The sequence below is a fragment of the Anopheles coluzzii genome, chromosome 3 (genome assembly GCF_943734685.1).
Source record: "Anopheles coluzzii chromosome 3, AcolN3, whole genome shotgun sequence".
NCBI classification, from domain to species: Eukaryota; Metazoa; Arthropoda; class Insecta; order Diptera; family Culicidae; genus Anopheles; species Anopheles coluzzii.
The window spans coordinates 56,938,264-56,951,565 of NC_064671.1; the positions used below are offsets into that span (position 1 = coordinate 56,938,264).

At 43.2% G+C, this 13,302-nt stretch overlaps 2 protein-coding genes across 2 annotated transcripts; one reads left to right on the top strand and one right to left on the bottom strand.

Moving 5' to 3' along the window:
• Positions 1–1,467: 1,467 nt before the first annotated feature.
• LOC125907320 (uncharacterized) lies at positions 1,468–4,031 on the top strand. Its single transcript, XM_049608935.1, has 2 exons — positions 1,468–1,801; positions 2,863–4,031. Exons 1-2 carry the CDS (start codon positions 1,468–1,470, stop codon positions 4,029–4,031), a joined length of 1,503 nt encoding a protein of 500 aa, XP_049464892.1.
• Positions 4,032–4,044: 13 nt separating this feature from the next.
• On the bottom strand, positions 4,045–4,697 carry LOC125907257 (uncharacterized). The gene is made up of 2 exons (XM_049608466.1): positions 4,616–4,697; positions 4,045–4,513 (listed from the first exon to the last, which is right to left on the bottom strand). The coding sequence occupies exons 1-2, from the start codon at positions 4,652–4,654 to the stop codon at positions 4,241–4,243; spliced, it is 312 nt and encodes a 103-aa protein (XP_049464423.1). The 5' UTR covers positions 4,655–4,697; the 3' UTR covers positions 4,045–4,240.
• Between the last annotated feature and the right edge of the window lie 8,605 nt (positions 4,698–13,302).

Sequence of the window (13,302 nt, forward strand, 5' to 3'; positions counted from 1 at the left end):
AAGTTAAAATGTAAATGTTTCAATAAAGTGATAAAAAAATCTACGCGTGTTTGTGTTTTTGTTTAGCTTTAGATAACAAAAAAATACGCAGCGAGTGTGAACGATCGCTGAACGAAAGAAACGCACACAGCGCAACACGAAAGAAACAAACACAATCACACGAAAGGATGCTCGCGCATGGGCGCGAGCATTGAGAGAGCGCACCGTGTATTTTATATGGGAGCGGGAGAGAAAAGTGGTACCCGTTCCCGCCCCCTTTTTAAAGCCTAGGAAATCTCCCATCGGCTTAACTCTAGGGTTTTACGCACACCATGATAAAAATCACCCGCTCTTTGTCCGTAGGGTCCGCTGAACCGACTACCCATTAGTGATGGGTAATCCGGAGCGGAGTCATGGATCAACTCCGACGGTGCGTAAAATATGACTCCGGCTCCGGATCATAACTGGATTTGACTCCGGATCAGTCCGGATCAGTCCGGATCAGTCCGGATCACTCCGGATTACTCCGGATCTCTCCGGACTAATCCGGATCACTCCGGATCACTCCGGATCACTCCAGATCAGTTTTCGTACATATTCGATGTACGACTGGAAAGTCAACGAACTCATCAAGAATTGTCTAAACGATAATGGACTGTCATTCCGGATCCTGAGTGATCCGGAGTAATCCGAAGTGATCCGGACTCGGAGTCGATAAGTCCGAGGGTTTTCCCGTACGCACGACGTCCCCCCCCCCCCCCCGCTAAACAGTCCGGAGCAACTCCAAGTCCGACTCCTAGGGATGCCGGAGTCTGATCAATCCGACTCCGCAAAAAAAAATGTATTTACCCATCACTACTACCCATATCTCTCGATCTCCCATGATGTTTGTGCTGTCGCGCTCATCCGGGTGTTAGGCATCGCTTGTCGTCTAAAAAGTTACAAGTGCATGCGCATGTTAATCGACGGTTGCCTGTTGGTCTTGCCAACATCCCGCAAAACGATCGACGGAAGGAAAGCGGTGTCCGGTTTTAAAATATCAAGGTAAGCGTTTCTATAATCCTATGTGCAAAATATTGTTTAGTTTTTTTTTTTATAAAACACATGGTGTTCAGGCACAGCCCTGTCACTTCATATCGTGCTTAACGAAACACGAACATTCTTCGTTCAATTTCGAGTGTTCGGCTCGATCGAGTAGTTTATAAATAACAGTGTATGTCGCGAATAAACTCTCTCTTCCAATTTTGCTGCACAACGAATAACTGCTGGTAAATATTAAAGGTTTGAAGGTTACACCGAAACGCGGAAAATAAATTATCCGAAATAACATTGGTGCCGTGACCAGGATTAAGACGATTCTGGTTTTCTGAATCTTAATTATTCTCGCGATAATCACTGTTTGCGCGCGTGTAACTGTGCTTTAGTCGCCTCACAATCGACCAAGTTCACTGTGTCCGCGAAATTTAGCGTTTTTTGTCAAACCGCACTATGACTGCTCCGATAAACGTTTTGTCGTCCAGAAGGACAGTTTTGCTAGCAGTATTGGCTAAGCACGAACAATTTTTGGCAGAATTTGACCCGGAACGGGATGCAATCGAAATCAACATTCGCATTGCAAAGGTCCAGAAGCTTTCCGTTGATTTGGAAGCAATTCAGGCCAAATTGGAAGATGCGGCGGCCACCGAGGAAGTGATAAGTCACAATGCCGCGTTACGAGACGATTTTGGCTCGCGTTTGATACGCCTTGAAGCCCATTTGAAGGCTAAACGGGTGCACGCTCCGCGATCCGCAAGCACAACACCAAACACTAACCCGTTGGCAGGTATAAAGCTTCCCACCATCTCACTTCCTGAGTTCGATGGTGATTACATGCAATGGCTCACGTATAGGGACACTTTAGAGGGATTAATTCACGAAAACATGGAACTACCACCGATACAAAAGTTTCATTATTTACGAGCTTCCGTGAAAGGCGAGGCCGCAAAGGTGATCGAAGCAATCACGATCAGCGCAGCCAATTACGAGCTAGCATGGCAAATGCTCACCGAACGATACTCGAATGAGTATTTGTTAAAGAAACGGCATCTTCAAGCACTTTTTGGTATGGCCACCGTTAAAAAGAGAGTGCATCAACCCTTCACCATCTTGTGGACGAGTTCGAACGTCACAAGAAAACGCTCAATCATCTAGGCGAAAAAACGGAGGCATGGAGCTGCTTGTTAGAACACTTAATGTGCACAAAATTGCCTACCTCCACATTAAGAGATTGGGAGGAAAATGCCTCAACTAGCCAAAATCCTAGTTACGAAGGATTAATCGCATTTTTACAGCGCCGTATGCGAGTGTTGGAAACCCTACAGGTAAACATTACCGAAGCTCCCCCTACCGTGAACCAAACGCACTACGCACATAAACATGCTCCGCCTATGCGCTTAGCAAGCTTTCCGTCAACATCACACGACACACGCACATGCCCTTTATGCCACTCCGATCACAATTTAACGAAATGCCCCCGTTTCATGCAAATGTCACCGGAGGAACGGTACCGAAACACAATGACACTGAAATTGTGCTTGAATTGCTTGCGCGACAATCACCGTGTGCGTGATTGCTCATCGCAATACAAGTGCAGACACTGCAATTCAACACACCACTCGCTTTTACACTCTTCACAAAATTACGGCACATTTTCCACTGCAAACACGTCAGCTGCGCAAAATGCTTCCGTACGCAACACACACAACACAGACGATCACACGGCAAACACGCAACGCACTTATGCAGCAGCATTGAGGCAAACTACGGAACAAGTTCTGCTTCAAACTGCACTAGTAAACATTGTTGATGCACATGGCATAATGCATCCTGCACGCGCACTTTTAGATAGTGCCTCCCAGCCAGATTTGATGAGTAGCCGTTTTGCTAACCGGCTAGGTATCAAATCGGGCACGGTCGATATCACGCTGATTGGTGCTGGTCAATCGTCCACCCCGGTGCGGAAATCGATGCGCACCACGGTATCATCCAGAGCGAGCCCTTATGCGATTAACGTTGAGTTTTTGATAATCGAGAAGCTTATTGCTGACCTGCCCGCACATGATGTGCCCACCAGCGGCTGGAAATTACCGCCACATATCATATTCGCCGACCCCCATTTCGAGAAGTCGGCACCGATCGACATTATTCTCGGTGCCCGGCACTATCACACGTTCTTTGTAAGCGGGGCGCAATATAAAATGTCATCGAATCTACCAGTCCTGATGGAGAGCGTATTTGGCTGGGTCGTGAGTGGATCAGCATCTACCTCTCAGCCAGCAACATCCAATACTTTTCACACTTCATCCGTGGTGTGTATGGTTTCACTAGAAGAATCAATAGAGCGTTTCTGGAAAGTAGAAGAACTACAGGTTAACGATGGCTATTCTCCTGAGGATCGCAAATGTGAGCAATTTTACAAGGATACAACACAGCGAGATGAAGCTGGTCGTTATATGGTATGCTTACCTAAACAAGCAGACTTCGATGTTAAGCTTGGCCTTTCGAAGGCAGCAGCATTAAGGCGGTTTAGTTTGTTAGAAAGGAGGTTTGAACGAGATGCAAACGTAAAAGCGGCGTACCATGATTTCATGCGTGAGTATCTGGAGCTTGGGCACATGTCACGCATAAAAAATCCCTCCGACGACGAACCCGCGTATTATCTGCCTCACCATCCCGTGTTCAAAGCCGCTAGCTCCACAACAAAGGTTCGCGTGGTATTTGATGGTTCAGCTAAGACGTCCACCGGCTTTTCGCTAAACGAGGCGTTATGCGTCGGCCCTGTCGTGCAGGACGATCTGCTCGACATAATTTTGCGCTTCCGCACATATAAGGTAGCCGTTGTTGGAGATATTGCGAAAATGTATCGACAAGTATTGCTCCATCCTATCGACCGGAAATTTGTACGCATTTGCTTTCGATTTTCGCCTCACTCGCCAATCGAATATTTTGAGCTGAATACGGTTACTTATGGCTTAGCCCCCTCATCATTCTTGGCAACCAGAACATTGCTGTAGCTTGCAAACGATGAGGGCGCCTCTTGTCCCAATGCTGCAGCTGCTTTGAAAACTAACTTCTACGTTGACGATTTCATCGGTGGTGCTGATTCCATCGGAAATGCTCGCCAGTTGCGAATCGAGCTTTCTCAATTGCTCGCCAAAGGCGGCTTCGAGCTGCGAAAGTGGACATCCAATCAGCTCGAGGTGCTCGCCGGTTTAAATGCGGATCAAATCGGCACACAGTCAGCGCGGCAATTCTTACCACACGAGACGGTAAAGGCTCTTGGTGTTTCATGGGAGCCAGAGCATGACGTTTTATCCTTCGAATCCGCAATATCCAGTGATGTGTCCATTCCGACAAAGCGATCCATTCTATCCAACGTAGTTCGCATGTTCGATCCGCTGGGCCTGATCTCCCCGATTGTCATTCGGGCCAAGATGATGATGCAGGAATTATGGTTGCAGAAAGCTGGTTGGGACGAGTATGTTCCAGATACTATCTGTAAGAAATGGAAAACAATACAAGAGGATTGGCAACTCATCTCTAAATTCAAGGTTAGTCGTTATGCGCTTCTACCTGGTGCGCGTATTCAGCTACATACCTTCTGTGATGCATCGGAGGCAGCATATGGAGCCTGCATTTATGCGCGTTGTGAAGGCGAAGGTGGGCAGATTCGCATAACGTTGCTTTCTTCCAAATCGCGTGTGGCACCGCTCAAGCGCGTCACACTACCCCGCCTTGAACTATGCGCTGCTGTATTAGGAGCACACCTGCATCACCGAGTAAAGAAGGCGATGGGGATCAACGTTGCAGAATCTTTCTTTTGGTCGGATTCCACCATCACCTTAACCTGGATCAGCGCCACACCCAACACATGGGCAACGTTTGTGGCTAACCGGGTATCTGAAGTACAGCATTACTCACACCCGCGGCAGTGGAGACATGTACCCGGCGCGTCTAATCCTGCTGACCTGGTTTCACGAGGCATGTCAGCCGCTGATTTCCTGAAAAGCAAACTGTGGAGCTTCGGTCCGGATTGGCTATCTTTGCCCGCTTCCATCTGGCCCAACTCTAACCCGGAACCAGCCAACGAAACGAATCTAGAGATTCGCCAGGTGAGTGCTGCCGTTGTAAACAAAACCACTAGTCACCCTTGGTTTGCGTTGTGTTCTAGCTACAAGCGATTGCTGCGTATCGTATCATACTGCATTCGCTTCACACGTAACGCTAAGGAAAAGGCACGCACTCAGCGAACAGCAGCACAGCACCCCGCACCTTTAATCGCCACACCCGAGTACATGGAAACAGCAAACACTGTGTTAAGCCGCCTAGCACAGCAGGATGCATTTTCAGCTGAACTCGGGCAGCTCAAAAAGGGAAACGAAGTCATGAGGCAATCACCTTTACGTGCACTAAGTCCATTCCTTGACGAACAAGGGATCATCCGTGTAGGTGGACGTTTACGACTATCTCAACTTCCCTACCAAGCGAAGCATCCTGTTTTGCTTCCCAAGAAACATCCGTTCGCGCAATTGATCGCAAAGTATCAACACGAGGAGCTTCGTCATGGAGGAGGAAGGCTGCTCTTATCTCGAATTCGCGAAGAGTTTTGGCCGTTAGATGGAAGGCATCTTGTTAAGCACATTGTGCAGAATTGTTTTCGGTGCATTCGACAGCGACCGACACTTGAACAGCAACAACTTGGACAGCTTCCAGCGCAGCGCATCACTCCCAGCCGGCCTTTTAGTGTTACCGGAGTGGATTACGCCGGTCCATTATACCTGAAGCCAGCCCATAAACGAGCCGCCCCGGGAAAATGCTACCTCTGCGTGTTTGTTTGTTTTTCCACTAAGGCCGTACACTTGGAGCTGGTAAGTGATCTAACTACTGCTGGTTATTTAGCTGCATTACACAGATTCACAGCACGACGCGGTTTACCGGCACACATACATTCGGACAACGGGAAAAACTTCGAAGGCGCGGCGAGGGAGCTTCACGAGCTGTTCGAAATGTTTCGCGATGAACAGCAGCTACATCTAATTGTGACAGATTGCACTAACCGCGGCATCAATTGGCACTTCACCCCTCCCAAGGCACCACATTTCGGCGGATTGTGGGAAGCAGCTGTGAAGACCGCCAAGCGACACCTTTTTCGGCAGTTAGGCAGCACGCGACTATCCTACGAAGGCTATACAACTGTCCTACATCAGATTGAGGCGGCGATGAACTCGCGTCCTCTCCTACCTATGTCAGACGACCCTAACGAGCTATCGGCACTTACCCCAGCGCATTTCCTCGTGGGCACATCGATGCATGCTGTCCCCGAGCCGGACTACACCCATCTTCGTTCCTGCACCCTCAGCGACTTGCAGAAGTGGCAAGTAATGGTGCAGCGCTTTTGGAAGCACTGGACGACGGAATACCTGCAAGAGATGCAACGTGATAACACCATGGCGAAGAGGAACGACAGCATCTTACCTGGCAGACTGGTTATCCTGAAGGATGATTTCCTCCCCCGAACCCGTTGGCCACTCGCACGTATCGTACATGTGCACACCGGAGACGACAAGCTGACACGGGTAGTAACACTGAAAACATCAAAAGGTATCGTAACTCGTCCGATAACAAAAATTTGTATATTACCTGTGGCAGAGGCCGACGAGAGCACATGCACCTAAATTCTGTTTATTTTGATTGTTTTTGTTTTGTTTGTTGACTTGCGTCAAGGGGGGGAGGATGTTCAGGCACAGCCCTGTCACTTCATATCGTGCTTAACGAAACACGAACATTCTTCGTTCAATTTCGAGTGTTCGGCTCGATCGAGTAGTTTATACAGGGTTTTCCAATTGAGTTTAGACTAGCAGCATACTTTTTTTGAATAGTCGCAATAGATTCTTGACTAGCATCCTCTATTTTTGATTACGAGCAATGGATTATTGACTAGGAGCAATTGATTTCAGCAGGCCGATTGCTGGCGCGGAGTGACCAGATTGTTTTTAGAGGTTATCGGTAGGAAATCTAAAGCGAATTCGGTAATTTTCGGTAAAAACAACTTTTTATTCACTCACAAAATTTATTAAATTCTAATTTTACGTTGAACGCTGAATACTTAGAAAAACATTTGATTTTTGGTTAGAAAAATTAAATTATAGTGCGCTCAATTGTAAACCGATATTCGATCGAAAATCGATAGAACTACATATGGTCACTCTGAAAAACTTGCCCAATCTAGCTTTTGGTTAGGTTATGCCTGTGGGTCCACTACTGCAAATTTCAATTCAGCCGTTAAGTGCTTTTGTGTTGTATTGTGCATTAATAAAATCAAAACAATAACATCGAAAACCTAGCAGATAAAATATATCTGACTTTGTGGATGATATATAGTAGTAAAACAAGTGATTTAAACAAATTGGCGGATGAAATTAAATATTATCCACAGATTATTATTCAAGTCGATCTGTCACACCGGATGTTATAAACGCGACGCTCTTAGGCTGTCAAGCAGGGACCTGCTGAAATCAATTGCACCTTTTCAAAAATCTATAGCGCTCAACCCAAATTATATGCTGCTGGTAAGAAATCAATAGCGACAATTTAAAAAAAATATGCAAGAAGTCTACAATCAATTGTAAAACCCTGTAAATAACAGTGTATGTCGCGAATAAACTCTCTTCCAATTTTGCTGCACAACGAATAACTGCTGGTAAATATTAAAGGTTTGAAGGTTACACCGAAACGCGGAAAAAAATTATCCGAAATAGTGAGATTAAATAATAATGTTATGTGAGATTAATAACATGGATTAATTATTGGTTAATTTCCATCAACAGATACAGGGTTTTCCAATTGAGTTTAGACTAGCCGCATACTTTTTTTGAATAGTCGCATTAGATTCTTGACTAGCATCCTCTATTTTTGATTACGAGCAATGGATTATTGACTAGGAGCAATTGATTTCAACAGACCGGTTGCTGGCGCGGAGTGACCAGATTGTTTTTAGAGGTTATCGGTAGGAAATCTAAATCAAATTCGGTAATTTTCAGTTTAAACAACTTTATTTTCACTCATAAATTTTATTAAACTCCAATTTTATGGTTGAACGGTCAATACTTAGAAAAATATTTGATTTTTGGTTAGAAAAACTGAGATTTAGTGTGCTCTATTGTAAACCGATATTCGATCGAAAATCGATAGAACTACATATGGTCACTCTGAAAAACTTGATTAATCTAGCTTTTGGTTAGGTTATGCCTGTGGGTTCACTACTGCATATTTCAATTCAGCCGTTAAGTGCTTTTGTGTTGTATTGTGCCGTAATAAAATCAAAATAATAGCACCAAAAACCTAGCAGATAAAATATATCTTATTTTGTGGACGATATATAGTAGTAAAACAAACACGTTAAACTAATGAGCGGATGAAATTAAATAATATCCACAGTTTATTATTCAAGTCGATCTGTCACACCGGGTGTTATAAACGCAACGCTCTTAGGCTGTCATGCAAGGACCTGCTGAAATCAACAAGGTGTGTTTATTAAGGAGGTGAATTATTAGCGCGTTTGCCGGGCGCCATCATTGAGTATTGTTATGTCAAATCGCATACAATTTTCTATACCCCCCTCCAGCCCTTCCTGATTTTAATACCGGAGCCCACAGTATTGTTATGTCAAGTCGTGAAATGTCAATTTGCTCTGAAGCACTTCACCTCCTAATATCCATACACCTTGGAAATCAATTGCCCCTAGTCAATAATCCATTGCTCGTAATCAAAAATAGAGGATGCTAGTCAAGAATCTAATGCGACTATTCAAAAAAAGTATGCGGCTAGTCTAAACTCAATTGGAAAACCCTGTATCATCACAGCTCTTTCGTAGAAGAGCGCACTTCAAGCACGCCTAGGATATGGCTAAACATGCGTAGCACCAGTCCGTGACGTCATTTCCAGACAGGCGCCGGCTGAACACGCGCAGCACCAGTCGAGGATATCCAAGTGCAGAGGGTAGAAGGAAGAACGAGAGGAAGGGTAACAGAAAGCAACCGCAGCATTTGGAAGGGGTGAAGCATCCTGCCGTATACAGAGTGTGAGTGTGCCAAAACGCATGTGGAAAGAGGAAGTCCAATAAATAGCATACGAAAGTGTACATAAAGCAAAAAGAAAAAGCGTCACTAGGGGAAGGTAGGTAAAGACGGACACGTTAAGGGAAATGGTAAAAATCTAGGGATATATAAGTGCAACGACCATGAAAATGTGCATACATTATCTTACACTCATGTTTTATCAGAAAATGTGTTAAAACTTTTAAGTTTCCATCGATTTTTGCGTTTTTTTCATGAATGAAAAACATGTTTTTTTCGTGCAGTTTTGAAATGTTCGGGTAAGACGGACACCTGATATGGGAAAGATGGACACCATGAAGGGTAAGATGGACACCTGTAGAAAAGGTTAGAAAGTGAAAAAGTTTTACAATATTTTAACAAATTCTATCGCTTTCCAAGTCCTCGTACGTTTATAAACCAATTCTTGGTCTATTGCAACGGCGATTCATTCAGCCATGAATTTAGGAATTGTAAACGGCGCTTGTAATATATCGTAGAATTCAGCATCTAAAGCATTATTGACATATCGCGCACTTACAGCTGACGTTGCTCTAGCTTACAGAACAACAGTCTAGAACTTCCTTTTAGGAAATTACTCCGCAAAAAGTCCACGACCCCAGTATTCATGAGGGACTAGTTAACAGTTTAATCCATTTTCCACCATGTCAAAGTTCAACAATTGATTTTTGTAATCCAATAGAATTTCTCATCTATTCCTGGACAATGTCGTATGAATTCCTCATCTTTTTATTGCTTAAAGTTGTCCAAGTCGTGAGAAGATATTGGATTTCGTGAAGCGCCTCATCAGCGTCGAGCGAGTAATAGCATAACGAATGATAGTAGCCACTAGACCATTAGACCGGTGTTTAATTTCTCGCTTATTTCAATACTTTCTCTAGTTACTGATTGATTTATAGCATCGGAATTCCCTTATTGAGGATATTTGAAGAAATATATTCATCACCAATTGATATAAGATGTAAAATAAATCAATAAATTTGGTGTCCATCTTTCCCTACAACAAGGTGTCCGTCTTTCCCGCTTTGATGTCAGAATGTTTAAACCACCAGAAAACAATATTTTGTATTGCTTTTATCCTCGTTCTTTCGCCAGTTTTTTCATTAATGATCACGACAACCCATTCATATAAACAATACAAGTTGTAGAGCTTAAGATCGGCAGTAGTCAAATTAGATCCACAAGGGTTCACATGTTTGTAAAAAAAATTCACACGGGGCGCCTTCGGCAATTGTTGGTTGGGATGTTCCTGTTCGCAAAGGTAATCCTCTATCATTTATTTTTTTTTATTGATGTTATTATTGAAGCGTTTCATTTTTTATATTGCAGATTCTGTCAAAGAGGAATACTTAGAATACGACTACAACAATAACAAAGTTGAGCATCTAGATGAGGATTAATCGTATTCTCGGCCTCAGCACAAGTTTTCGATCGAACAAAATCGATAGGCGCTCACGTAAAACTGACAGTATAACTATTTCTTTTATACGCCTACGTGAAGTTGCCCCCCCCCCCCCCTCCCATGTAAACAATTGGTAAAATAATTAATAAATAATTTGTTATCACCCAAAATATTGAAAAAGAACCAAAACATTTACCAACTAGCTACATAACGTTTTTCAAAAACATCAACCTTGATTTATGGCATTTTTCTGATATTCGATAATTTCCGCAGCTCAATGCGTCGCGGATTTTTCCCCATACAAAGCGGAACGTTCGATTTTTTGTAGCATAGTTTATTTAGGTAGCATAGGTAGAACGTTCAAAGCAGGAAACATTAAAAGCCCTTATCGAAACGGGGCCAAAAACATCATCCAATTATTTATTTTTTAATAGTTTAATTGAACCTGTAGATGCTTTACCGTTACATGTACAGCTACAGGTAAAAGAAAGCATCATGAAAGTTGTTCATGACGCCATTTTGCTAAATTAATAATTGAATTCTTCTTCTTTTTCTTCTTTGGCTCAACAACCGTTGTCGGTCAAGGCCTGCCTGTACCACTTATGGGCTTGGCTTTCAGTGACTAATTGATTTCCCCCCATAGCAGGATAGTCAGTCCTACGTATGGCGGAACGGTCTATTTGGGGATTGAACCCATGGCGGGCATGTTGTTAAGTCGTACGATAATTGAATACGTCCAAAAATTTAAGCAAAAGTTTACAAAGCAGGCAGATGGGGAAATAAAGTAAATAAATGCAATGAATTGGGTTTTTAAAATAAGATGTACTGTACAATTAATGTGAATAACGTCATCATGAACATATCAACAGGTTGGAATTCAATACAGGAAAGATTATAAATAAGATTGGAATCATTTTAATAGTAAACTTCACATCAAAACATAATACTCAGTAAATAATTAACCTTAATGTGACCATCAACGGTTCTTCTAGTGAGATATGTTGAATATTCCGCTTCATTTTCGCTATGCTTGGGGCAATTTTACTAAGAATATTAAAGAATGTTTCTTTAGGCATCCTCATATATTGAAAAAAAAAAAGAATACTGGCATTAGATGGACGTCGTTTTGCAAGAAAATACTGAAGTACCAGGTTAGGTTCTGCAGCAAAGCTACAAATAATCTCGTTGAACATCCTTAAAAAGAAAAAAAGTAAGTAAATGATCGTATCCCTATTCTACGTGTTGCATTCTTTCATTTCTCTACCACCAAAACAATGCTTTCAAGTCTGTCCCGTAAAGGATGTTAGCAGAGGACATGATTTTAGTACAAATTTTCAGCAGAAACGGAATTTTACAGTGAACCTCATTTGCGAGATGTTATGTAAATCTTTTATCAGTCTACTGGTTTCAACCAACATCCGATAGAAGCGATAATGGTGTAAGCGTTCGACGTTTACTTTTTTGACTTGTACTGCCCGTTTTGTCGCGTGAAGGACCGGACGCTGTAACTTCCGTATTACTCCAAGCTTACCGTCTTGCTACAGTTTGTCTCGTAACTCTTTATGAGAAGATATAATAAATTACCTTTATTTCAATTAGTGATGTTTGAAACAATTTAATTTAATTGTTTATTTAGCAGCAATCAGTATAGAAATTTAACACTCCGTTGATCTAAACCAAACAATAATCTATTTCATTTATGTTGGTTTATGTTTTTCTTTGTCAAATGTGTTTGACATAACCATGCAGAACGCAGCAAACAGGTACAGTATCGGACATTAAGATAGGACCCTGGTTTTTTCAACGCACCGTGCACTTGTTTTGCCACGTTACTTGTGTTTGGGTGTGTGTGTGTGTGTGTGTGTGTGTGTGTGTGTGTGTGTGTGTGTGTGTGTGTGTGTGTGTGTGTGTGTGTGTGTGTGTGTGTGTGTGTGTGTGTGTGTGTATGTGTGTGTGTGTGTGTGTGTGTGTGTGTGTGTGTAGTAGAAAGAGAGTGTGCTTTTTAATGTGTATTTGCAAGTGCTCGGGTTTCTGTCTGAAAAACGTAGCTTGCCATTATGTCATATTGCGTTGAAAGTATTCTGATAATGTGTTATCATGTCAAACATCGTGCGTTTACACTTGGATTAAAGCTACAGTTTGCATTGACAGTAGCTCTTGTTCCTCGGACGACAACGCAGGTGTGCTGATTGATGAATGTGCATGCGCAGCGATGCAAAATGGACACGCGCACAATAGCAATGAACTCGGCATTCCCTCACAGGTGTTTCGCTAGTGCACGCCATTGAAAGGCCTGCGTGCATCTCTGCGTTGAACGTTATGTGAGCATGGGAAACTTTGTGTGTGCATTGAGCAAGCGCGCAGGTGTTCTTTTCAATGGGCGTTTTGTTTCATGAGCGCGGCAGTATTCTGTTCTCGATTTTGAAGGGAAGACGCTTACTCGCGTACTCGTTGATAGTTTTATCCATGCGATGTTTTCGCTACTCGACAACGATGTAATTCATCGCGTATAGAAGTAGAACGCAGGCAAAGCACGGGATCAGCCGTGTCCATGTTTTTAACCAGCGCGTTCTTGACGGTCTAAGCAAGCAATGTTAGTAACAATGGGTCGAGGTAAACATTGTACCGATTATCAGCGCCATATCATTAATGAATGGCGGCTGCTGGCATTAAGCGCAAAACGATCGAGTTCGAAATGGAACGATCGCGCACTTTTGTGGCAAACGCGCTTCGGACAACCGAAACGCGCAAGTCAACCGGACGTCTTAA